At 50.1% G+C, this 26,944-nt stretch overlaps 1 protein-coding gene across 4 annotated transcripts in view; it reads left to right on the top strand.

Moving 5' to 3' along the window:
* WDR26 (WD repeat domain 26) overlaps positions 1 to 26,944 on the top strand; it is a 618,259-nt gene that overhangs the window by 504,335 nt on the left and 86,980 nt on the right. For all 4 annotated transcript variants that reach the window (XM_085613001.1, XM_085613004.1, XM_085613002.1 and 1 more), the window contains one exon: positions 2,194 to 2,272. In XM_085613001.1, coding sequence (XP_085469127.1) covers positions 2,194 to 2,272 — 79 coding nt within the window. The remainder of the gene's footprint in view (positions 1 to 2,193; positions 2,273 to 26,944) is intronic.

Here is a 26,944-nt window from a genome sequence, read left to right as displayed (position 1 = left end):
GATGTAGTGTACAGGGTTCCTGCCTGCCAGGTCCCCTGTGCCAGTGCTTTTTCCCTAAAACATATCTCCAATTGGTACTTCTGCCCCCTTGTAATTACCTGGGTACCTAGGGCCTTGGAGCTGGAGTGCCCCCTGCCCCCCCCCCCCCCCCCCCCCTCACTCTTGGACCATGCTTTTGCCCTGACAGCTTGCATGCCCATTTGAGGTGAAAAGGGACAGTCGACATGGCACACTCCTTGTGTTCCATGCCAGCTAGCCCCCCCGATGGGCCAGTGATCGCAGGGTAAGCTTCAAAGGCCTGCCGCCTTTGTAATGGGACAACCAGCCTCTGCTGCTAGCAACAGATGGCAGCCCCCGGTTTACACTACTCACTTTGGGTGGAAAAACTAAAACAAAAAAAAAGGAAAAGGAAAAAAAAAAACTATGGGTGTGCCCACCTTTGCCAACTCCACCCCTCAGATCTAGGAGGCGAAGTTAAGCGCACTTTTCTGTACCCTCCATCTTGAAGATGAAGGCACTCCCCACTCAGAGCTAGGTCTATGCCCCCTCCCACAAGAGTGGCATAATAGTGGGTGTAGTCACCCCCAGCTAAGGTGCTACATTGGCCCTACCTACTACTCGCCTAAAACGCCCCTAAATTTAGTATTTAGGAAGCTCCCCCAGACCTAGAAACTAGATCTGCGACTACCTAAGAAGACCTCTCTGCAGAGAAGACTTCCTGCAGAAAAGACTGAAGATGACGACCTCCTTGGCCTCGTCCCTACCAGCTTGTCTCCAGCTTAAACGAACCGGTGACCTGCCTTGCAGCCAGCGACCTCTGACAACCATGGGAGAACTGCTGCCTTCAAAAAAGACTCCAATCTCCTGAGGACAGTGGTACTGTCCAGAAAAATACATTCCAAGGACCCTGTATCCAGGTGGATCCGCATTTCTTGCCCACTCTGCACCCGACACCCATGGCCTGAATCTAACCTTGAGTCCAGCGTTGGCTGACCTGTCCTGATCTCCATAGCAGCTCCTGTAATGTGAACCTAGAGGCTCCCCCCGACCACTACCGGCGCCGGTTAGACGACTCCGTCTAACGGCACCCCTGCTTCTAAAGCCCCTGGGCCTTGATGAGCTGAACAGATGGTGCCCCTACGACTCCCTCGATCTCTACTTACCTCTGCTGTCGTTGGTCTCCCTCATGCAATCTCCGGTGCAACGCCTTTAGCCTGTTTGCCAAAAGAAGAATCTCTATTACAAAGCATTAGTTGTCCGATGCCAAAATTGCACCCTGTACCCGGCCACCCCGTGCTGCTGCTGCTGGTGGTGTATGTTTGGTGCAGCTTTGTGCCTTTTCCCCTGCCCCCTAGTCCCCCTGTGCTTAACCTAACACCCAAAGCTTGACCACCCTGCAACAGATTTACCTACCTGCAAGCAGTGTGGCTTCGAGTTCCCCCACCCTCCAATGATATGCATTGGGCCGAACTCCAAATTTGACCTCTGTGACTGGCCGCCCCTGTGTCACTCACCTGACCCTTGTCCCCTGCTGACCTTTGGTCCCAAAGACTGGAATTGTAATTGTGATACTTATCCGTTTAGGATAATCTTGAACTGTCCAGAAAATATTCTAAGTGTCGATTTTTAAAAGTGAAAAGTATTTTTATTTGAAAACATACTTACCTTATTACGAAGATCTTGTTCTTGAAAATCCAAAGTATATTTTTCTAAAATTTGGTGTGGATCTCCTATTTGAGTAGTGTCCATTACCGGTCAATGTTGTGCAGTAAAGGTCTTACACTCCTCTGTGTTGGGCCTAAGGCTGCTCGCCCACACTACCACTAATAGAGCACTTTGGGTTTTACATGGAGCACTCTACAATTTTGAGGAATCCCTGAACTCTGTGCATGGTATAACCATCTAGTGGCATACAATATACAGAGCTAGCTTCCTACAGTGATCATCAACATTTTGGCCACAATCTGTTAGTCTCCATCGGAGTTAAGCAATCTATCAATCAGTCAGTCTTTATTGGGTTAAAAAAATGTTAAGGAACCATGACTAAAACATTACATTAATAAAAATGTACATACAAATATTTACAAAGTCATCTTGTCCCTTGCCTTTATAGCGGCAGATGGGGAACATCTAATCATCACACAAGAGGGCTATTTAACGGTCATTAATACTTTTTTCTCTTTCTAATTTCAGAGTGCAAGAAGATCACCCAATTATGTCTTTCACAATTTCAAAAAACGGACGATTAGCATTGTTAAACGTAGCAACTCAGGTAAGATTTTTTTAAAATAGACTTGTTCTGGCTGAAATATGTGTAATCTTTCTTTAAACTACCAAGCAGACCTGTTAAAGTGCCCCAATCTAGGTTACAATCGCTTCATTTTACCTGGCACCTGGTCATTGCAAAGCTGCTTTAATTAAAATTTAACCATTAGAAAAACAATTGAATAGATTTATAAACAATAATAAATATATTTGCAGTCCCTCAAATGTTCTAGAAAATAAAACCTCTGGCAAGTTGCTCATCAGTGAAGAATAACCGCAACTTCCCCAACCCAACTGAGCAACTACTGCAGTCTCACTACTAGACTGCTAGTCAAAATGGCACAGCTGGAGAGCAGGGTTAAAGTCAGGCTCAACCCCTTCGCTGCCGTGCCCCCCCACCCCCCACACTGTTTTGACTACTTGGGGTAGTTCGCGCTTAGGCCCCCATAACTTTTTGTCCACATAAGGTATCCACACAAAACGTGCGTATTTTTCTTCCAACATCCTGAGGATGCTAAAGGTACCAGGGGTTTGTGGATTCCCATGGAGGGGACTGAGAAATTAGGCAAAATACAGCTACATTTGTTTTTTGGGGGGGAGAAATGGGATAAAAGTGCTGCAGAAGAAAGTGTCTGTTTTTTATTCTCTGCAAATGCTATCAACTAAGGGTTTGTGGTGCTAAAATCACCACCTTCCCAGCTTTCAGGAACCGCCCGTCTTTTGTCGGAATACCAACATTTTCTACAGTTTGGGCATTTTACTGGGACATGGCATATTTTTCCAATTTTTTGTTCTTTCAACCTCCTTCCATTTCGTGGTAGAAATGGGTGTGGAACCAATAATGGATCCCGGAAAGCTGCACATTTCTGAAAAGTAAACACAATTCTGAATTCAGCAAGGTGTCATTTGTGTAGATCCTTCAAGGTTTTCCTATGGAAAGTAACAGTTGAAATTAAAGAATATTGAAATTTAGTTGAAAAAAACTGCCATTTATGCCTACATTTTCACCTGTAAACTATGGTAGATTTTTGAAAGCTATATACAGTTACGTCCGCGGGACCCTTCTGTTTATGAGGCTTGTAGGTTCACCAATAACCCGAGGTACCCATAGCCATTAACCGAGTTGCACTTTGCAATGCTTTTTCATTTTTTACCGGGTGCAATGTTTTTTCATTGTTTGCCGGGTATACAGTAATGACTTTGGTAAAATATGGACTGAAAAATCGGTATCAAGGAAACCTATGTATTTCTGAAATTAGAAAAAGATATGGAGTTTAGAAGCAGTGGTTCTTTGTGCATCTCTGAATTTGTGGGTACCCATATTAGCATGTGAATTAGAGTATTGTTCAAAATGACCTTTTTTACACGCTGCCTTAATTTGAAAGGCAGAAATGCATAGAAAGGCAAATAGTAATAACACTTGTTCTACTATTCTCTGTTTCCCCAAGTCTCCTGATAAAAATGGTACCTCACTTGTGTGGGTGGGCCTAGTGTCTGCGACAGGAAGCGGCCCAAAACGCAATGTTGTGTTGACACATCACATTTTTCCAATGAAAACTGACCCTTTTTTCGCAATGTGCCTAACTGTGGATTTTGGGCCCTAGCTCAGCTGGCACCTAGGGAAACCTAGCAAACCTGTACATTTTTGAAAAGTTGACACCCAGAGGAATCCAGGATGGGGTGGCTTGTGTGGCTCCCACCAGGTTCTTTTACCCAGAATCCCTTGCAAACCTCAAACTTTGTTTAAAACTTTTTTTTTTTTTAAAGTTATATGGAAACCTACCACACCCAGACCTTTCTGAAACCTAGACACCCAGGGTAGTCCAGTGAGGTGTGGCTTGTGTGGATCTCCCAACGTTTTCGTACCCAGAATCCCCTGCAAACCTCAAATTTAGCTTAGATCAACACGCCGGCACAAATTTCCCAGCGCCCAGCGTTCCCCTCAGTCTCACGATATAAATGATACCTCAATCTTGTGGTTGCCCAAAGCAGCCTAAAAACGTATGTGTTGGACTTGGTGTTTTTGCAGGGTCTTCCCTGAACTTTTTCCCTTCCTCCTGTATTTTTTCTGACCGGTTGTTGGCTGTTTTATGACTCTGGGCACTTTACCACTGCTGATCAGTGCTGAAGTGCATATGCTCTCCCTATTGTAAATTGATGTATGGATTAGTGATTCCCTGATTGGCTTGTTTGGTTTACTTGTCAGACCCTAGTACAGTGCACTGAGTGTGCCCAGGGCTTGTAAATCCAAATGCTGCTGGTGGGCTTGCAGCACTGGTTGTGCCACCCTCAGAAGCAGACTTGTAAAATGTGTCTCAGGTCTGCCATTGCAGAGCCTGTGTGCAGTCTGGTACTGCCATGTAGACTTGGCAAGTGCACCCACTTGCCAGTCCCTTTCCTGAATATTAGTCACCCCTATGGTAGGCCCAATGGCAGGGTGCATTGCAGGTATAAGGTAGGACATGCCCTGGTGTGCGTGGCATGTCCTAATAGTGAATTACAGCCATTTTCGTTTTTCACTATTGCAAGGCTGGCTACCTGTTCCCCATAGGCCAGAATGGGCAGTTTGATTATAACATCTTATAATCCTAATTGACCCAGGGAACATGGTAGAAAAAACAAATTTAGTATGCCTGAACTCAGAATGATAATATACATCTTTTAGTGAAGTTGGTTTTAACATTCTGTGTTTGAAAATACCACTTTTAGAAAGTAGGTATTTTCTTGCCTAAACCTTCCAGTGTGCTCCGCTGCCTTGTGTATTAGCTGTCTGGCTTTGGAGTGACAGGAGCAGGGTGAGTCAGCAGTGGGCTGAATAGGAGGGTCTGCAGGTGAAGTGGGAGGGGGTAGTTTTCCTTTCACTCCCCTGAGCCACATAGAATATAGAGTATGGAGAGGAGTTGCACCTGGGCCCTGAATAGGGCTGTGCCTTCCCTCCACAATGCTGGCTCTGGCCCCTGCGGTGTGTCGGATGGCACCCCCCCCCCCTCCCCCACTGACAAAGGAGAGGAGCAACCTTGTCAACAAAGTGCTCCAGGACTACATAGAACTGGTTTGGACTGGGCACAGGCCCTTCTGCCCTCAGGACAAAGGATTTTGGGGTATAGGTATTGGGACCCTGATCCCAAAAATTTAGATCACTTCTGGAATTTCAAGACGAACCTCTGTCGCGGAGAGTAACCACAGAAGCTGAAGGAACTTGACTGCCCTGAGCCAGTGTGCCATTTTAGGGGGTCAGTCGGCAGTGGTTACTGATTGTCAAGGAGAGGGGAAAGGAACTTTTTGTGTACTTTCATACCGCTTGAAGAAGAATCTCCAAGGGCCTGAAGAGAGCTGGCCTCCTGTTATTGGAAACTCAGGGCTACAAAAGTTTCCTTGCAACATCTTCCAAGATGGTATGAAGCCGGCCCGACTGCAGAGTGTGTGCTCTGATTAATTATTGCCCCTCCGGTTCGGTGCGCATGTGGGCACACAGCTGTTGGCTGCCTTGGGGTCTGCAGTGCCAGCTGACTGGGTTTCACCGCTGCAGGCCTGTGGGCTACAGCGCTGCGTGTGTCCCTGCTGCAGAGTGGGCTCTGATTACTGATTGCCCCTCCGGTTCGGTGCACGTGTCGGCGCACAGCTGTTAGCTGCCGTGAGGTCTGCAGTGCCAGCTGACTGGGTTTCACCGCTGCAGGCCTGTGGGCTACAGCGCTGCGTGTGTCCCTGCTGCAGAGTGGGCTCTGATTACTGATTGCCCCTCCGGTTCGGTGCACGTGTCGGCGCACAGCTGTTAGCTGCCGTGAGGTCTGCAGCGCGTGGGCTCTTGATCACGGATTGCCGATCACCGCTCCGGCCCGAGTTCCAGGAAGAGGAAGACCGCGTCATAAGGAAGCCGTTGCCTGGGGACAGAGGACACCTCAGCGAGGGAGCAGCAGCAGCGTCAGACCCCTGTAAGGAAGTGGGTTTCTGTTGCAGTAACCCCCCCACTTTTTGCCTGATAACTGATGCACTTTTCCTTGGTGTGCCCTGGGCTCCTGCCAATCAGGTGCCTAGGGCCTGTGTTCCTTCCCTAAAAACTGCCTAACAGCCAAAACCGAATTGGCATCTCTGGTCACATGTCAGCCCCTGGTAAATGGTACCCAGGGCCTTGTTACCAGAGAAGGCCCCTAAGGGCTGCAGCACTTATTGTGCCACCCTTAGAGGCCCTGTACCCTGACACACACACACTGCCCTTGCAGGCGGAGTGTCTGGGTGCAGAACAAAACAGTCGACATGGTACACATCCCTGTGTCATGCCCACAGCACACACTGCTGTGGCATACATCAGCCACCCCTCTAGCTGGGTGCCCTATGCCAGTGGTGTGGGTACCGGTGCTTGAGCCCTGTGCCCCTACAGTACCCAGGTCCAATTCTGGGCACTGTAAGTGCAGTGCTGCCATTTAAGAGTATATGGTGCTGGGAGATCGTCAATACGAACTCCACAGCACCATGATGGCTACACTGAAGACTGAGAAGTTAGGTATCAAACTCCTCAGCACATTAAACCTGCACTGATGCCAGTGTGGGATTTAATGTACAATGCATGACAGAGGGCATCTTAGAGATGCCCCCTGACCCTAACCTACAATCCAGGTCTTGTCCGAGGGTCTGCTGCACAGCAGATATGTTGCTGGACTCCTGGGTAGAGAGCCATCCGCTCTCTTGGGCCTGCAACAATGCACATCCTGGGCGAGGTGCTAGGTCTCCTTCCCCAGGATGGCCAGGGGAAGCTTCAAAGGCATGCCACCTTTGTGAGCTTCTCCAGGCCACTTGCTGTACTCAGCAACTGGCCCCTACCGGTTCTGATCCCCCACTCTGGCGGGAAGACTGGTCGGAAACCCCAAGGAAGGAAAGGGGGTGTGCCAGCCTCTGCCAACCCCACCCCTCAGGTGGGGGAGGCGAGGTGAAGCACATTTCCGGGCTCTCGCCATCTTGAAGATAAGAAGTTCTGCCCAATCAGGACTAGGCTACTGCCCCCCTCCCACAGGAGAGTGGCAGGATAGGGGGTGTACCCACCCCAGGGAGGGGACCCATTGGTCCCTGTACTTTACCTATCTGTAACACCCCTAAATTTAGTATTTAGGGGCACCCTGAACCTTCCTTCCTCAGATCTAGATTCAGAAACAAGAAAGAAGGAACAAGAAGACCTACCGTGCAGCTGCTAACAAGAGGAAGACGCCAACTGATTTGGCCCCAGCCCTACCTGCCTGTCGACCCTCGAACCTGCTCCTGCCAAACCCCGGTATCTCCAGTGGTCCGCAACCTCAAAAACCCCGGAAGACCTGACTGCCTTGTGACTCTAACTACCTTGGACTCCCAAGAGCAGTGGTACTGCTCAAAGCAAGTAACTGACCCCTGGCATCAGCCAGGAACCGCACACTCTGCACCCGCCAAGCCTGGCCTGTGCTGGAGTGAACAAAGACCAAGAGGACCTCCCCCCTGCGACTGTGACCCCGAAACCAGCACCCAAGGACCTACCTCTACGCTCTGGACGACGCCTGCAGCCTCAGAACCAGGGACCCCTCCAACCGCCACCAGCAGAGGGTAAGATTTCCCGACACCAAAAGGCACCCCTGCACCCGGCGTACTGCGGCCCCCTGTGCCCAACTCCTGGGTGCCTACCTATCCTCCAACTACCCATCTTACCTCTCGAAGTGGTGGTCGCACCTGAACAATCTTCGTCCCCCAGCTTGCAGCCTTTGTTCGTTCTTGAGCTTCTCCATTGAAATCCATTGAGCGCCCGACGGCTCAAAAGCACGCTACACCCAGCCGCCCGAGTGCCCCTGGCAGTGCAACCTCTACTCTAATCTACTTCCTCATTTGCCCTGAGCAAGTGACCAGGAGCCCAGCTCCCACAGCTGCTTGGCCTGCTAGCCAGCAGCCACCAACCAAAGGCCCCCTGCCTCCCATAAGATAACATTGGGCCTAACTCACTCTGCACCCGGCTGCCCCTGTGCCGCTGAGGGTGTAACAACTGTACTTACCTGACCCTGGGAGACCCCTGAGTCTATGCCCAGAACCTTAACTCTGCCAGTCGAGTACTTACCCAAAAGCCGATAACTCACTTTTCTTCCATAGCTTAACATTGACTGGTTTCACTTGGAAATTCTTCTAAGTGGCGAGTTTTGAAACTTTAAAATGTTCATCTAAAATCAGCCTAATTATGAAAACTAATTTGCTCGCCTGTTATCAGGAGAGATCCCAGTACTGGATCTTGGTGCCCAGCACTGACCCTGAAAAGTAATTACAACCGTACTTACCTATAACTTGATTTTCCTTCCATAGGATAACATTGCCTGGTTTTCACCAGAAATTCTTCTAAGTGTTGATTTTGCAAACTTACAAATATTCGTTAAAAATCGCCTGTATAACAAAAACACATTCTTTCAACTGTTTACAGGAGATGCCCCAGTGCTGGATCCAGGATCCAACCCTGAGTTAGAAAAAGTAACCATAACCCCACTCACCTGCTAAGTGAATTTCCTCCCATTGGATATCATTGGTGATTCTATGTGAAAACGTTTTTAAGTGTCAACTTTTAAATTACAATAATATTCCTTAGAAATCATAACTGTAACCAAAACGTTTTAACTCAACTGTTTACCGGAGATGCCCCAGGACTGAATCTAGGATCCAGTCCTGTGGTAAGAAAAGTAATCCAAAAAGTAATCAATTGCATTTAACTACAAATTCCCATTGAGCTCAATGTTACATTGTGTTTGAAATTGTGTTGCCTATTGCAACAACTGTATCTATTGCATTCAAAAGTCTATTGCCTATTGAAAGTATTTATCTAAAGCATCTCATTCTGAGAAAGTATATTTTGATACCTATTGTTGGTTCTAAAATAAAACAAGCATATATTTTTATATACAAACCATTGGCCTAGAGTTGAGTTCTTGAGTGTGTGAGACCATTTGCTGACTGAGTGTGTACAACAAATGCTTTACACTGGCCTCTGATACTGGCTTACTGCTCGACCAAGTTACCACTTTAGTGAGTAAGGTTATATCTAACTTTAGCCTCTGCCAAACCTCTGGAGACTGTGGACTCTGTCCACACTGTACATATTTGGGAACAGTATATACAGAGCCACTTTCTTACAACCCTTCCCAGCAGGACGTCGACAGCCGGAAGAGAAGCTGCGTGGAGAGGTGGAACAGGCTGTTCCAACCCCTCTGTGAGGCGCCGTTGAGGGGGGAGGAATCCCGTCTGCCAATCGCCCTGGCGGGACTGCAGGACCAGAACTGTTCTCCGGGTATGAACTGCCACCCGCGTTGCCGCCTCGCATTGCCTTAGCGGGTTAGAAGTTGGCGAGCCTACCAAGGGGAAGCTTATATGCGTAATAAGTGTGAGGCACCCTTGTTTTCATTGCGGGTCAGCCTCCGATCGTGCCTGCATCCAGTTAGAGTAAGCACCACGGCCCGTCCCTGTTGCTGGCATTCCATTTCTTCCCTCCTTGGGGCCCGAGTTCACCGCGCACTGATAGACCGTATCTGAGGGCTTGGGCTCGTGCGTTGGTGTTTACATAGCTGCAGCACTCTATCATCAGCATAACCTTGACTTGCGGAGTACTGTATTCCTGATAAAATCATTGTTGGATACATTACAGGCCCCATACGTCTGGGACATTTGTTCATTGTGCATAAGGAATACAGAAACCTGCAAGTTTGTTTTCATAAGGATTTTATTAAAGAAGATTAGTGTATGTGCAATGTTGGTCGTTGGTCTTGTGATAAATTTATATAAAAAAAAAATTTTTTTTCATACAACCTGTGCGGTGTCCATCTGTAGTGTTAACTGTGTTACTGTGTATATTCACAAATGCTTTACACACTGCCTCCGAGATAAGCCTGTCTGCTCGTGCTACGTTATCACAGGGTGAGCAGGGGTTATCCAGGAGTGTAACTCCCTTGTCCTGACAAGAAGCAAGGGTCACTATTTAGACAAAGGTGTGTTCGAGGCATGTGGGCTGCTGAATTCATATCTGTGCATAGATCGCCGCCTAGTGTTGGGTCCGGATGTTTGCACGTTGTTGTCCTGGAAGAGTCTTCGAAGTATCCTGAGAAGGTGACTCCTCCCCTGGACCACAGTGCGCATGGGCATCCTCTCCATCCTCAGATTGTTTTTTTCCGCCATTGGGTTCGGATGTGCTCATCTTGACTCAAGTTAGGGAAAACTTTTTTTTCAGGCCAAAAGGCCTTTAGTTCGCGTCGGTACTGTTCCCGATCGGTATCGACAGTTACTTGTTAGTTTACTGACTTAACAAAACCAACTTTTTCTCATCTTATCCGACCATCGACCCCACATCGACGATGGAATCGAGGACACCTTTCAAGCGGTGTCCTGTTTGCAATGCGAAAAATCCCCATGTCGACGTCCACCCGGTGTGCAACAAATGCCTTTCACCGGATCACGACGAATCCACATGTATGGCCTGTGCCCGATTCCGATCCAAAAAGACTCTCCGGAATCGACGAGCAGCAAGACTTGAAGCGCAGCAAGCGGCACCGGCCCCAACCAACATCTTCAGCGCCGAGGACGAAGATGTGGAAGGCGTGGAGAACCTACCCGAACACGATTCCGGATCGGAAGACATCGAAGAACAACTCTTTCACAGAGATGAAGCTGACACCGAGGTAGGAGACTACGATGAGGCCTTAGGGGCCGAAGAGAGTAGCTCCGGTGACGAGCAAGGCCTACCCGTACAGACGGAGGATATCCCAGTGCGTCAGTCTATGGCTCCGGTCGAGGGATCGCCTTCGGGCCTTACCCAAGACCTATCCCGCAGTTCTTCGGCCCCGCCCACGGGCCCGGCCTCGGACATTCAGCGACAGCCATTAGTACCCAAAACGACTGGTTTCCCTTCCTCGAAACCAAAAGTCGTGTCGGTTCCACAGAAACCGAAACTGAAAGTGACAATGGTCGGATCGAAGCCCACTACACCTTCGACGCCAGCCAAACCCGTCGGCACCGACCGCACCAAACGGGACTTCGGTGCCGAACTCTCCGCAGCCGACGTCTGCACCGACACACGGAAAAAGGCCATCGGTACCGCCAAACCGCCTCGGCACCCGGCACCGAAACCATCGGCTCCAGCCACGAAGGTCAAAATGGCCGCTGCGTCGCACACCGCTTCGAAAGCAGCACCTAAGGCCCAATCATCGACGCCGTCGACGGCTACTACCTCTCCTCGACTCGATGACCCCGTGGCCCCGAAGAAGTCCACGCCTGCCTCTACAGAACCGCTCGGCGCCAAAGAACCGTCGGCGTTCCAGGTGCGACAAGTTGCAGCGTCCTTGCAACGCATCAAAGAAAAGGCTGCCCTCCAGGACACGTCAGGCTCCGAGCCGAAAAAAGCTCAAAGCTTTTCCAGCACCACCCCATATCACTTTTGGCCTGCCGCCATCCACGGCGCCCAAAATGTTTGAAATAAGAACACGTGTCACCCAAACTAGGATCACACCTGCCGAACGCTCTCCTACGGAGACGTCACCGTCCCACATCATCGATGCCGACACCAGCAGAATTATGCTCCACAAGCGGAGAATATCTTCCGAACACGCTTTGGACTCCTACCGGATCCCGCTAAAGAAAAAGCTGCCAGCGGATTCGGAACCAGTTCTTTACGAACGTCTCCATACCTCTTACCCAGATCCACAGTCCTTCTCTCCGACACACTCCGAAACCGACGTTTTGGAGGACTATATGGGTGACGACGTCCCCTACCCCAGAGAGATGGACCCTAAAGGCCAACAGGACCCTGACCAGGCTTGGGATGACCCTGTGGACACGGGTGCACCTATGGATACACAGGACACACAGCTATATGGCGCAAAAACGTCTCCCACAGAGGACACAGCCGCATTCAACGCCCTAATTGAACGTGCTGCGGCCAATCATGGTGTGCAACTCCACTCTGACACAATCGAGGACGATTTTCTAATGGATACTTTCGCATCCTCAGAAAGGAATATCAAAACTCTACCCATGCTGAAAGGTGTCCTCAAACCAGCAAAGGACATTTTCAAAGAACCCACCAGGGCAAGAGTAATAAACCCCAGGATCGACAAGAAATATAGGTCGGCGCCTGGGGACCCTACGTACATTAGAGGCCAGTTGCCTCTGGACTCCATCGTAGTCGCTAATGCTCGCAAACAACTGGGGATGCTCCTCCCCCGGACAAAGAGTCCAAGGTGCTAGAGACCTCCGGCAAACGGGTTGCAGCCCAGGCAGCTAACATATGGCGTATTGCCAATACCCAGGCGCTCCTAGCTCGCTACGATCGCGCACACTATGACACATTAGAAACCCTACTCCAACATCTCCCTGACCAATACAAAGAGGGAGCAGAGATCCTCATCAGGGAGGGACAACTCCTCACAAACGCATCCATTAAGTGTGCACTGGATGCCGCAGATACAGCTGCCAGAGCAATAAACACCAGCGTCCTGTTACGACGACACGCCTGGTTACGAATCTCCGGATTCAAACCTGAGGTTCAAAATAACATTCTCAATCAACCGGTCAACCCCGACTACTTATTCGGACCAGAGGTTGACACCACCCTAGAAAAAATTAAAAAGGACACTGACACTGCAAAGTCCATGGGGGCTCTCCAAACGCAGACCTTTCGGAGTGGCTCCTTTCGTCGCCCCGGAAATAGAGGAGCAGGTAGAGGACAGGGGTCACAGCAAACCTACAACAAGGGCAACACACAAACTACCTACGATAAAAACACCAGGGGTGGATATCGTGGCTCCAGCACAAAGGGCAGAGGACGCGGATACGGCATTACCAGGTCCTCCCCCAAGAACAAACAGTGACGCCCTCTCCCTTCCTCCCGACCACATAACACCTGTCGGGGGGAGGCTACAAAGGTTCCTGTCCACGTGGAACTCCATCACCACAGACAGGTGGGTCAAAGATATTATCAAACACGGTTACTGCCTAGAATTAACCTCCACTCCACCCACAATACCGCCAAGACACCGTCCTATGTCCTCAGAGCACTTAGCGCTATTACAGCAGGAAGTGCTAAGTATGCTGAAAAAAGGCGCAATAGAGGTCGTACCCGTCCACCAGCAAGGTACGGGGGTGTACTCCCTGTACTTCTTAATACCAAAAAAGGACGGGTCACTCAGACCTATACTAGACCTGAGACCCCTCAACCACTACATTCTCTCAGAGCATTTCCACATGCTCACCCTACAACAAGTCCTCCCGCTGCTCAAACAGGGAGACTTCCTAGCCACGCTAGACCTCAAAGATGCGTATTTCCACATACCCATACACCCGTCACACAGAAAATATCTCCGGTTCACCATTCAGGGGCAGCACTATCAATTCAAAGTCCTCCCCTTCGGAGTGACAACAGCACCCAGAGTTTTCACAAAGTGCCTAGTTACCGTGGCTGCACATCTACGAAGGCAACACATTCACGTCTACCCTTACCTGGACGACTGGCTTGTTCAGGCAAAGTCAGCCCAGCAATGTGCCAGCCACATGTCCCGCACCATTCACCTTCTTCACAGTCTGGGATTCTCACTAAATTACCCGAAATCACATCTCCAACCCGCACACGTACAACAGTACCTAGGTGCGACCATAGACACTCTGGCAGCCACAGCTCAGCCAAATTTAGTGAGGATCAACAGCATGCAAATGCTGATTTCCAAGTTCAAACACCAACACTCCCTTCCTGCGCGAGTGTTCATGCAGTTGATAGGCATGATGGCCTCCTGCATTTTCATAGTCCCACACGCGAGACTACATATGCGCCCGCTTCAGGAGTGCTTAGCACGTCAATGGAATCAGGCTCACGGGCAATTAAAAGACCTAGTGTTGGTGAGCGGTCGGGCATACAACTCTCTGCATTGGTGGAATCCACAAAACCTTTGCAAGGGCCAACCGTTCCAAGAGCCTGTTCCACAAATAATATTGACAGCGGACGCGTCTCTCCAGGGATGGGGAGCCCATGTACTCAATTACACAGTGCAGGGACTATGGACTACACAACAAAAGAAGATGCACATCAACCTTCTGGAACTGATGGCAATCTTCCTGGCTATGAAAGCATTCAAAGTACACCTGTGCAACAAGGTCGTGTTGATCCGGACGGACAACATGACTGCCATGTACTACATACAGAAGCAGGGAGGAACACACTCTCCACAGTTGTCTCATCTGGCTCAGAGCATGTGGAAATGGGCCATTCAGAGGAACATATTCCTCATGGCGGAACACCTCCCCGGCAAGGACAACCAGATGGCGGATCTGCTCAGCAGACACAGCCACCAAATGCACGAGTGGGAGTTACACCCATCAGTACTCCAACCGTACTTCCAGCAGTGGGGTCATCCAGAGATAGACCTATTCGCCACAAGGGAAAACGCAAAATGCCAAAGCTTTGCCGCCAGGTTCCTACATCCACAGTCGCAGGGCAATGCGATATGGATGAACTGGTCCGGCAGATTTGCGTACGCTTTTCCCCCAGCGCCGTTGATACCGCTAGTGGCACGCCAACTGCGACAGCACTCACTGACACTCATCCTGGTTGCTCCAACATGGGCACGCCAGCCATGGTACACCACCTTTCTGGAACTTTCCGTGGTGCCGCATCAAAGGCTATGGATCAAACCCGCGCTTTTGACGCAGAACCATGGAGAAATTCAGCACCCAGATCCGCAACAGCTGAACCTGGCAATCTGGCTCCTGAAGTCCTAGAGTTTGGCAACCTAAACCTGCCACCTGACTGTATGGACATCATTAAGGAAGCTAGGAGACCCACTACCAGAGCTTGCTATGCAGCCAAATGGAAGAGGTTTGTCATTTATTGTAATAACAATGACATTAACCCGCTAGACGCATCCACTCAAAACATAATCTGTTACCTCTTACACCTATACCGATGCAATCTGGCATACACCTCAATACGTATCCATTTAACCGCAATAGCAGCCTATCTCCAAAACAGGCAGCACCTCTCTTTATTCAGAGTGCCTGCCATCAAAGCCTTCTTGGAGGGACTTAAACGAGTGATTCCCCCAAGACACCCACCAGCACCAGTGTGGAACCTCAACTTGGTCCTCACCCGACTGATGGGTCCACCCTTCGAACCTCTCCACTCATGTGAGATTCAATTCCTCACCTGGAAGGTGGCTTTCCTAGTAGCAATCACTTCGTTGAGAAGAGTTAGTGAACTCCAGGCACTAACCATTCAAGAGCCATTCATACAGGTTCACGCAAACAGGGTCGTACTACGTACCAACCCCAAATTCATGCCTAAACTAATATCGCAGTTCCACATGAATCAAACCATTGAACTGCCTGTTTTCTTTCAGAATCCACAAAATGTCGCTGAAAGAATGCTCCATACACTAGACGTCAAAAGAGCCCTCATGTACTACATAGACAGAACTAAAAACTTTAGGAAAACGAAACAACTTTTCGTCGCCTTTTCCCCACAACACAAAGGCAACGCAATCTCCAAGGCAGGTATAGCCAGATGGATCGTTAAATGTATTCAAATTTGCTATCAAAAGGCTAAACGCACATTAACGATTCCCCCACGGGCCCACTCAACACGTAAGTTAGGGGCCTCCATGGCTTTCCTGGGAAACATTCCTTTACATGATATATGTAGAGCAGCCACATGGTCCACTATACATACATTTACCAAACACTATTGTGTAGATGTACACTCAAAACAGCAGGCAGCTGTAGGACAGGCAGTTCTCAAAACTCTTTTTCAGACCGCTGCAGCTGGCAGTGGTGGCCGCCGCTAATTGGAGGTACTGCTATATATTCTATGCACAGATATGAATTCAGCAGCCCACATGCCTCGAACTGAATATGCTACTTACCAGTATGCATCTGTTCTTGGCATGTAGGGCTGCTGACATTCATATCGCCCGCCCTCCTCCCCGGCGCCTGTAGCAGCTGCAGCTCTCAGAATTACTGCATAGCATGGTCATCACTTTCTATATCTACTCCATCACTGCCACAATGGCGAAAAACAATCTGAGGATGGAGAGGATCCCCATGCGCACTGTGGTCCAGGGGAGGAGTCACCTATCTCAGGATACTTCGAAGACTCTTCCAGGACAACAACGTGCAAACATCCGGACCCAACACTAGGCGGCGATCTATGCACAGATATGAATGTCAGCAGCCCTACATGCCAAGAACAGAGGCATACTGGTAAGTAGCATATTCAAAACCATTGCCAAGTAGAGACCCCCATTTCTAACATTGGTGGTCAGCGGTGAGGATTTGGACTTTGCATTTATGACTTGTATACAGTGATTGGTGTACACTACTAGTGAGTGCAGACCAAACGCGACCACATACTTTTTTGTAGAATTTTATTTTTCCTTGGACTGTTATTTTTCCTGAGAACTGCCAATTCTTACTGCCATGAGTAAACCAGCATCCATTGCATCTATGGATCAAGATTTTGAGGAAGAGAGGTTGGATACCTATAGTGCCAAACAGCTGAAAGCCTTCTGCAGAAAATTGAAAGTTGCTATCCCAGGCCTCCCAAAGAAGGATGAGTTCCACAAAGCGCTTGGGGCCTGAGTGGAAGCAAGAAATGCCTCTGAGCTGGTGGTTGAGCAAGTTGGGGATGCAGATGGGCAATTAGATAGACCAGTGTTTCCAGCTAGGGAAGACGTACCGTCCCCACCTGGCAGTAGCATCTCTTCCAGAGGCCTGTCCCCAGCAGAGATGGAGGACAGGGAGAGGGATAGAAGATGTAACCTGGAGTTGGCCAAGCTCAAGCTGGACAGGCAGCAGGAAATGGCTAACAAGAGGTTAGCCTTGGAAAAAAAGAAATTGAATTTTGAGCATGAGTTGAGAATGAGGGAGCTTGATTTAGAGCTTGAGAGGCTTGAGGCCATGAGTGTCTCAGCCCAGCAACAAGAAATGGGTGTAGCTCAGATTGAGCTTTGCTGAGTTGGAGGTGGAGTCCAGCTCAGAAGGTGGCAGCAAAATTGAATTTTCTAGTGCTGAGGGAGCAGTACATACACCCAGAGATGTGGCACCTGACTTGAAGGAGGGGGTTAACATACACCAGGCGGTTCAAGGACATGAGGTTGCTCCAGTGGTTCGCAGTGTCCCTGAGGAGAATGGGGAAACTGACGCAGGGGTTCATGGTCCTAGTGGTGGGAGGGACACTGACTCTAGATGAGAGGTGCAGGGACAGGGGCTCCCCCAAAGTTGATGTCCTGATATGTGAATGTGAAGGCCGCCCAGAAGAGTGTGGGTTGAATGACGGAAACAGTCAGATGTTGTCTTGCCAATCTCAGGAGAGTGGTGTGGGGTACGTGTGTGAGGCACTGGATGGTGAGGTGAAGGATAGTTTGGTTAACCCTGTGTGAGCCAATTGTGGGAGAGCATATTGTAAGTCCCTGTTTTCCAGAGCTATGCCAACACCTGTTGGAGAGTGAGTTCTCTGACCCCAGGGAGCTCACATTGGAGGCAGACCTTTTGGTGGAACCAGAGGGTCTGGAGAGGCATTGGGGAGTGACCCTGTGGGGAGGGGCTCGGATATCTTCCAACCCAGAGTGGCGGAAGTGGTGCAGAGTAGCCCAGCTAGGTCCAGTTGTAGTGGGAGGGGTGTAGGGGCTCACGTCCTGTCTCAGTGGAAAAGGAGTGAGTGTGGGGCTGCGTGTCCCAAGGTGCCCGAAACCCAGTCTCAGATCCTGGATGGTCCTTTAAGGGAACACCAGGTGGGGAGCTTCGACTGTCCTGATGGGCCGCCCATTGAGGGGGATCCCCTAGTGTCTGGTGAACTGGGAGTGTCCTTAAGCAGGCCTCCATCACTTCTGGTGTCTGGCAGTGCCGCTCCTAATCGGAGGGTACATAAGTCCAGACTGAGGGGTGAGAGGGGGGAAAGAGTCCCCAATGGAAGAACCAGTGGGTCAGGGTGACCGCACTTCTGCCCTGGGGGATCTTCGCGCACTGTCAGATGGACAGGGGTCGGGAGATCTGCGCCAGGCAGACTATCACACAACACATGAGTTATGTGTTACCTTCGGGGGGGCATATGTGCTCCCAATGAAGTCCTGGTGCACCGGGCAAGTGTTCAACCGCAAGGATTGGTCCCTGGGTTGAGAAGCCAGGTTCAGGTGTTATCTGACTTGGAGGAAAGGGCAACTGCAATCAGTGTCCTGACCGATGTAGCTTCTAGGGGTACCACTCCAGTTGGGGTGGTGCAGTGCTCTGGAAGGGGGTGCAGAGGGAGGGAGTCCTCGCCTCTGACCCCGGTGCAGCCTGAGGGTTTAGACCCTAGGTTGGAGGGCCAGCCCACCCCAGTCTCATGTCCAGCCACCGGGTACAGGCCTGGGGCTGGTGGGTCAGTGTCGGGATGTACTACCTGACCTGACGGGGGGAGAGTGGACAAACGGTGCCGAGCACCTGGGGCTACTGCCCCCGCTCTCTGATGCCACCGAGGTTTGTGAGCCCTGAGAGGCATAAGGCCTGGGTCTCATCACAGACTACTGTCAGTGGCCACTGTGGCTTGCTGTCTGTCTGTTGGGACACACCTGTGAGCAAGTTAAGGTTAGATGCTGCACAGGTGGTGTCCACAAGTGAGGAGAAGGGTTCCCCATGGATTAGCTTGGTAGACCCTGAGAGTATGGACAGAGGGATTGGAATGGGTTCAGATTGGCGTAGAACTGGAATATGCCCCTGCAGTTGCGGGCCAGGTCCAGGTTCTATCGCCCAAAGCAGGGAAGCCCATCAAGGTAGTGATTGGTCTACCTTGCGTTTTGGCTGGAAGGGGGTTGTGTTGGACTTTGCCTTTTTGCAGGGTCATCCCTGAACTTTTTGCCTTCCTCCTGTATTTTTTCTGACCTGTTATTGGCTGTTTTATGACTCTGGGCACTTTACCACTGCTGATCAGTGCTAAAGTGCATATGCTCTCCCTATTGTAAATTGATGTATGGATTAGTGATTTCCTCATTGGCTTGTAAATCCAAATGCTGCTGGTGGGCTTGCAGCACTGTTTGTGCCACCCACAGAAGCAGCCTTGTAAAATGTCTCGGGTTCTCCCATTGCAGAGCCTGTGTGCAGTCTGGTACTGCCATGTCAAATTGGAAAGTGCACCCACTTGCCAGTCCCTAAACCTTCCCTTTCCTGCATATTAGTCACCCCTATGGTAGGCCCCATGGCAGGGTGCATTGCAGGTATAAGGTAGCACATGCCCTGGTGTGTGTGGCATGTCCTAATAGTGAATTACAGCCATTTTCGATTTTCACTATTGCGAGGCTACCTGTTCCCCATAGGCCAGAATGGGCAGTTTGATTATAACATCTTATAATCCGAATTGACCCAGGAAACATGGTAGAAAAACTAATTTAGTATACCTGAACTCAAAATGATAAAATACATCTTTTAGCGAAGTTGGTTTTAACATTGTTTGAAAATTCTCATTTTAGAATGTAGGTATTTTCTTGCCTAAACCTTCCAGTGTGCTCTGCTGTCTTGTGTATTAGCTGTCTGGCTTTGGAGTGACAGGAGCAGGGTGATTAAGCAGTGGGCTGAATAGGAGGGTCTGCAGGTGAAGTAGGGGGGAGGAGTTTTCCTTTCACTCCCCTGAACCACATAGAATATAGAGTATGGGCAGGAGTTGCACCTGGGACCTGAATAGGGCTGTGCCTTCCCTCCACAATGCTGGCTCCGGCCCCTGCGGTGTCTGATGGCACACCCCCTCACTGACAAAGGCGAGGAGCAACCTTGTCAACGGAGTGCTCCAGGACTGCACAGAACTGGATTGGACTGGGCACAGACCCCTCTGCCCACAGAGGACAAAGGATTTTGGGGTATAGGTATTGGGACCCTGATCCAAAGAATTTAGATCACTTCTGGAATTTCAAGATGAACCTCTGTCGCGGTGAGTAACCAGAGAAGCTGAAGGAACTTGACTGCCCTGAGCCAGTGTGCCATTCTATGGGGTCAGCCTGAAGTGGTTACTGATTGCCAAGGAGAGGGGAAAGGAACTTTTTGTGTACTTTCATACCGCTTGAAGAAGAATTTCCAAGGGCCTGAAGAGAGCTGGCCTCCTGTTATTGGAAACTCAGGGCTACAAAAGTTTCCTTGCAACATCTTCCAAGATGCTATGAAGCCGGCCCGACTGCAGTGTGTGTGCTCTGATTAATTATTGCCACTCCGGTTCGGTGCACATGTCGGCGCACAGCTGTTGGCTGCCGTGGGGTCTGTAGTGCCAGCTGACTGGGTTTCACCACCGCAGGCCTGTGGGCTACAGCGCTGCGTGTGTCCCCACTGCAGAGTGGGCTCTGATTACTGCCCCTCCGGTTTGGTGTGCGTGTCGGCGCACAGCTGATAGCTGCCGTGAGGTCTGCAGCATGGGGGCTCTTGATCAGGGATTGCCGATCACCGCTCCGGCCCGAGTTCCAGGAAGAGGAATACCGCGTCATAAGGAAGCCGTTGCCTGGTGACCGATGACGCCTTTGCGAGGGAGCGCCAGCAGCGTCAAACCCTGCCCAGCAGGATGTCGACAGGTGGGAAGAGAAGCCGCGTGGAGAGGTGGAACAGCCTGTCCCGACCCCCTCCGTGAGGCTCCGTTGAGGGGGGAGGAATCCCGTCTGCCAATCGTCCTGGCGGGACCGCAGGACCAGAACTGTTCTCCAGGTATGAACTGCTACCCGCGTTGCTGCCTCGCATTGCCATAGCGGGTTGGAAGTTGGCGCGCCTACCAAGGGGGAGCTTGTATGCGTAATAAGTGTGAGGCACCCTTGTTTTCATTGCGGGTCAGCCTCTGATCGTGCCTGCATCCCGCTAGAGTAAGCACTACGGCCCGTCCCTGTTGCTGGCATTCCATTTCTTCACTCCTTGGGGCCCAAATTCACTGCGCACTGATAGCCCGTATCTGAGGGCTTGGGCTCGTGCGTTGGTGTTTACACAGATGCAGCACTCTATCATCAGCATAACCTTGACTCACGGAGTACTGTATTCCTGATAAAATCATTGTTGGGTACATTGCTGGCCCCATACGTCTGGGACATTTGTTCATTGTGCACAAGGAATACAGAAACCTGCCAGTTTGTTTTCTTAAGGATTTTACTAAAGAAGATTTGTGTATGTGCAGCTTTGGTCGTTGGTCTTGTGATAAATGTTTTTAAAAATATTTTATTTTTCATACAACCTGTGTGGTGTCCATCTGTAGTGTTAACTGTGTTACTGTGTATATTCACAAATGCTTTACAAACTGCCTCTGAGATAAGCCTGTCTGCTCGTGCTACGTTACCACAGGGTGAGCAGGGGTTATCTCCCTTGTCCTGACTAGAAGCAAGGGTCCCCATTTGGACAAAGGTGTTAACCATTGCCAAGTAGAGACCCCCATTTCTAACAGTATGAAAAAAAACTGCCCTTCTGGAACCACTTTGGTGCCCCCTCGGTTTTTCATTTTATAAGTTCTTAGGTTCTCTGCTTTGGGCACCCACATAAGTGAGGTATAATTTTTTCAGGAGACCCCGGTAATTTGAGGTTAGCAGGGGATTCTGGGTAATAAAAAGCTGGAGGATCTATGCAAGCCACACCACCAGCCAAGCGCCATCCACGCACACCGCCATCCAAGCGCCATCCAAGCAGATCGCCAACCAAGCAACAGCCAACGCACACCGCCAGACATGTACCATCCATTCAGAGCGCTCGCCAACCGACAGTCCTCGCACACTGCCAGCCAAAAGCTAGTCCACACATTCATCGCCAGCAAAATGCAGGTTCACACAGCGAGCCAAACACCAGTTAACACAGACCATCTGCCGAACTCCAGTTCAGGCACACACACACAAACGTTTGCTAGTGTCTAGTGGTTTTCTACCCCACTTGGGTGCAGGTGTGCCAAAAGATAACGCAAATCTGCCCCAAGGGGAAGCCCCAAAAGCAGCCAGCCAAAATGTGTTCACAATAAAGAGGAGCAACCCTTACCTAAGCGGTCGCTCCCTGACATGCCCATAAACAGATCTCTGGTGCTTAGTGGGCTTTCTGCCAGTGCCCACCCCCTCCCCCCCCTTACTGTGGGGTGGTGGGGGGCAAAAATACTTTGCCAATTTTTAGGAGGAGTGGGGCATTATAATGCCGATTTAGGGCAGCCCCCACCCTATATTTTCACACAAAAAATCCCTGGTGTCCAGTGGGTTTTCTGCCCCCCTATGGGGCAGACCGGGTGTAATAACCCCCATCTGCCTCCCGAGAGGGGGGGGGCAGAAAGACTGTCCTTTTTGTGTTGGGTGGGGGCATTGGTGTGCCCATCAACCCTCTTATTTAAAAAAAGAAAAATCCCTGGTGCCTTGTGGGCTTTCTTCCCCCTTCCCCCTTATTGCCCCCATCTGCACCCCTGGGGGTGGGGCAGAAAGACTGTTGATAATTTCTTATTTTGGGAGGGGTGGGGCATTATTGTGCCCATTTAGGACAGCCCCACCCCAAAGCATTAAAAAACACACAAAAAACTCCCTGGTGTCTAGTGTGTTTTCCCCAAGCAGGAATGCACTAGGGAGGGGGTACCATTGGAAAGGGGATATTCTCCCCTTTCCCGTTGTATCTCTCCTGTGTGATTCAATGCTCGAGGTGCTGATCGTCTCATTTCAGTTTCATATGTAATGACCTCAGCATGCTATGCGCACGATCGTCCTTGCATATGAAAAAATACCTAGGTTGGGGAAGCTCTTCCGCCTCCTCGAGGCCCAAAAAAAATAAAGGAAATCCCTCTGCTGAAAGCAGGGATTCTTTGGTGGTATGTCTAGGACGGAACAGTTACATCCATGGCACACCACCGCTGAAGCCATGGACAGAACTGTTACGTCCTAGACACAAAATGGGTTAAGGTGTAAGATGTGCAATAGGCGTAAATGAGTAGGTAATTAATATGGTTTGATATAATTTTAAAGGAAAACATGTTTGTGGCATGTGCGCTGGGACACTGTCGTCAAAGCAGCCTTGCACTTCAACAAGTATCATTTGATTGATTGGCTGATTGATGTGTAGCTGTAGATACACATGCTTTGCATACTTCTGCTATCTAGTGTTGGACTTGTATGTGTGCAACTTGTTTTTCTTTGAGGAAGACTGCGAGTCGCGTGGTATGGTAACTCCAACTATTACTGATAATGCACATGGTCATCAGCTCCATTGTTCGATTATTTCTTTCTGCTGGCTGGATTGGACATGCACTCTGTGATCTCCGGGTCGAAACCTTCCGCTATTTAGCACCATTGACTCTTGTTCTTCCACCCGGATCTGCATAAACTATCTTCTGCTTAGTCACATATGTCGACTTCGACATCAGAGTTTCTTCCACCACTCCTCTTGGGTCACTTGGCCTTTCCAGGGACCTTCTCCTTAGCTTCTTCCACCAAGAATGCAGACTCATAATGGAAAGAACCCCTTTCCAGTACTGTCCACAGTGCCATTCGAAATACCCCTGGATGGATCATCAGGTCTGTAACCTGTGCCTCTCCCTGGAGCCTGCCTCACTTTCTGATCCAAGAAGACGCTCCAGTACCTTGGTGCACTGTCAGGAAGATGACACGTCTGATGTATTCTGGACCAAGATATCCCGGGGGAGCCAGAGTCTTCTTCATCCCAGAACCGAGCGGAAGAACTGCCTTTCGTCCAACAAAAGTAGTTGACTGCGAGTATGACATCCCATCTCCCCTACGCCCACATCAGGACCGACAGGCAGAGCCCTGCCGTCGAGAGGGTCCAACTTAAAGCTCTGAAATTTGAGCTCAGACTTCTGGGCCACCACTGCCTGAAGCCTATGGCTGGTGCCAAGCAAAGGCCTTAAAGCAGAGTCTGAGCCAGTCACTGGCACCAAAACAGTCACTGCACCCCTGGCCATCTTTGCCGACAACACCTTCGAAGCCAGCACCAAAACCTGCTTCGGCTCCCAATAATCCCATGGCACCAAAAAGCCATTTAGCTCACTATATGCAAAAACCTGCTGCGATAGGTGCACTCAAAACCCTGTTAGTTGCAGAGTTGGAACACCTAGAGAAGGGCATCCTTGTTTGGCTCCTGGAGGAGCTCGGCACCAGACAGCGGTGCCTTGCCATCCACCCTCAGACAGGAAGAATTATAACCAAGCCACCTCCTAAGGAGCAATACTTTCTCTCCTGCAAGCAGAAACTGACTTTTGAGGAGGAACTTGCTCAGGAACCCTCTTTCATCTAGGTTGAAAAAACATTGTGACAGGGGCACTAGTCCAGCACCTTCTCGGTACTCTGCACCACCACATCCTCTGCCTCATCCACCACTTGCTGCTACACCTCCACTGCCACCTCCTCTACCACTCCTTTCTCAAATGCACTCATAAGAGAGATCCACATGCTTCTCTTATGGGGGAGAAGGAGCCCTGCCCTTATGGGGAGGAAGGAGCCCTATGTCCCCCTTTATATGAGGCACTGTTTGACCTGGGGACAGGAGATGACCCATGAGATGATTACATCAACACAGTTCTGTACCACGCAAAGCCATCTCCTCCCAACGATGCCACGATTGTCATCAGGGCTGCAGCATTCCACAAGATAGAGCTTTGCAAGGAGTAGGACGACTTGTGGATACACTCCTCTACCCATGTCAGTTCAGTAGCTCTTTAATGCTTAAAGGCATGCTAAGAACCTCATCTGAAACCTTTAATGACCCTGTGACAACTAGAATAGTTAACCCCCCAAGGGTTGATTAAAAGAAAAAGAAATGCAAGGCATCACCCTCTGACTCTAACCCACCATACATTAGGAGCCACCTGACTCCCTGGTGGTACATATGGCACAAAAGCACTAATGCACGGGGCACTGGCACTGCTCTTCTGCCACATAAAGGGAGTAGAAAGATCCATGCGGCGGGTAAATGCATCACCGCTCAATTGGCAAACCAATGGAGAATCCTAAACTCTGTTGGTCCACACTCATATTACAACCATGCTCATTGGATTGAGATGGAAGAGCTCCTCTGCATCTACCCGTTGAATATTAAAAGCAGATATAAAAAGCCGGGACATGAACTTGTCTTGGAAGGGACGCTCATTTCTAACACCACCGTCCCCATTAACTCGAGTGCCCTGATTCGACAGCATGCCTGCCTGCATGTCTCTGGTTTTAAAACATGAAGTACAACAGCATCTCCTCAACTTGCCTTTCAACAGGGAGAACATGACGGACTTGCTGCGCAGAGCAATTTCTTCGGTGGCTATCAGGCACATGCCTGGTTGAGGATGTCTGGCTTTTCGGGAGATGTCCAGGCAAACCTCATTCACATGCCTTTTGATGGCTCACGTCTGTTCGGAGACTAGGCTGATGCAGCGCTTAAAAGATTCGCAGACTACGGTCAATCCTTTGGCCTCAGTACTACAACCTGGCCTGCGTCTGCTTTTCGCTCCTTTCATGGATACAGAAGGGGCTTCCAACCGGGCTAACCCTATTCGAGCCAGCGGGTTCCGCAAGTTCAACAACCTCCGCGGGCCATGTCTGTGGTTCATCCTGTCCTCGAGGGTCGGGGGGGCCAGAAGTCGAGCCAAGCCACCATCCCTCCACCACCGCAAAATCTTCCTAGTCTGATCCTTCGAGGTCACGAGCTTTCAGTGGGTGGCAGGATACGCCATCACCTCCACCACTGGCACGACATTTCCTTGGACAGGTGGGTGTTGCAGATAGTCCAAAGGGGGGGATGCTGCCACCCCTTTAAGACTATCCTTCCCTCTATGCCTCCAACTCCCGATCGGCTGCCGAAGGATTAACTTGCGTTACTTCGTGAGGAAGCCGAGGCTCTCTTGGCCAAGGGAGCCTTCGAGAGGTTCCCAGGCCAGAAATAGGTTGTGGTTTCTATTCCCGCTATTTCCTGGTTCCAAACAATGACGGAGGCCTCTGTCCTATCCTCGACATCCGAGTCCGCAACTACTTCCTCAAGAAAGATAAATTCAAGATGCTCACTCTGGCTTATGTACTGTCTGCCTTAGACCCGGGAGACTGGATGGTAGTGTTGGACTTGCAGGATGTCTATTTCCACATTCCGGTCCGGCCGGCCCATTGTCGCTATCTGCGCTTTACTGTGGTCCAGGAGCACTTTCAATTTGCTCTGCTCCCCTTTGGCCTCACCAGTGCCCCGTGGGTGTTCACCAATGTGATGGCGGTGGTCGCAGCTCTTCTTCGGAGCTCAGGGGTTCCAGTCTTCCCCTATCTCGATGACTGGTTGTTGAAGGTGGGCTTGATCCAAGCAGTCTTCTCCTATCTCCAGACTATGGCGAACCTCTTGCATTCACTGGAGTTCACTATCAATGTGCCAAAGTCACACCTGACTCTCTCTCAGCCGATCCCCTTAATCAGAGCAGTTCTGGACATGGTGCAGTTTCGGGCTTATCCTCTTGAGTGGCGAGTCCAGGGTATTTGGCTATGTTACCGACATTTAAGCCTCTATCCTGGATTTCTGTGAGAATGACTGAGGCTGCTGGGCCTCAGTCTCCTTCATCCTTCTTGTGGACCATGGCAGATGTTGCATGCGGACTCTGCAATGGGACCTGAAGCTCCAATGGGCGCAGCATCTGGGAAATCTCACCAACCTGGTCCAGATCTCGGAGGGCACTGCGAAAGACCTGCAGTGGTGGTTATCAAACCGTGATTGGGTCAGAGGCAGACCCCTC

Source organism: Triturus cristatus, chromosome 6 (genome assembly GCF_964204655.1).
Source record: "Triturus cristatus chromosome 6, aTriCri1.1, whole genome shotgun sequence".
NCBI lineage: Eukaryota > Metazoa > Chordata > Amphibia > Caudata > Salamandridae > Triturus > Triturus cristatus.
This window is presented reverse-complemented; position numbering and strand designations above follow the sequence as displayed.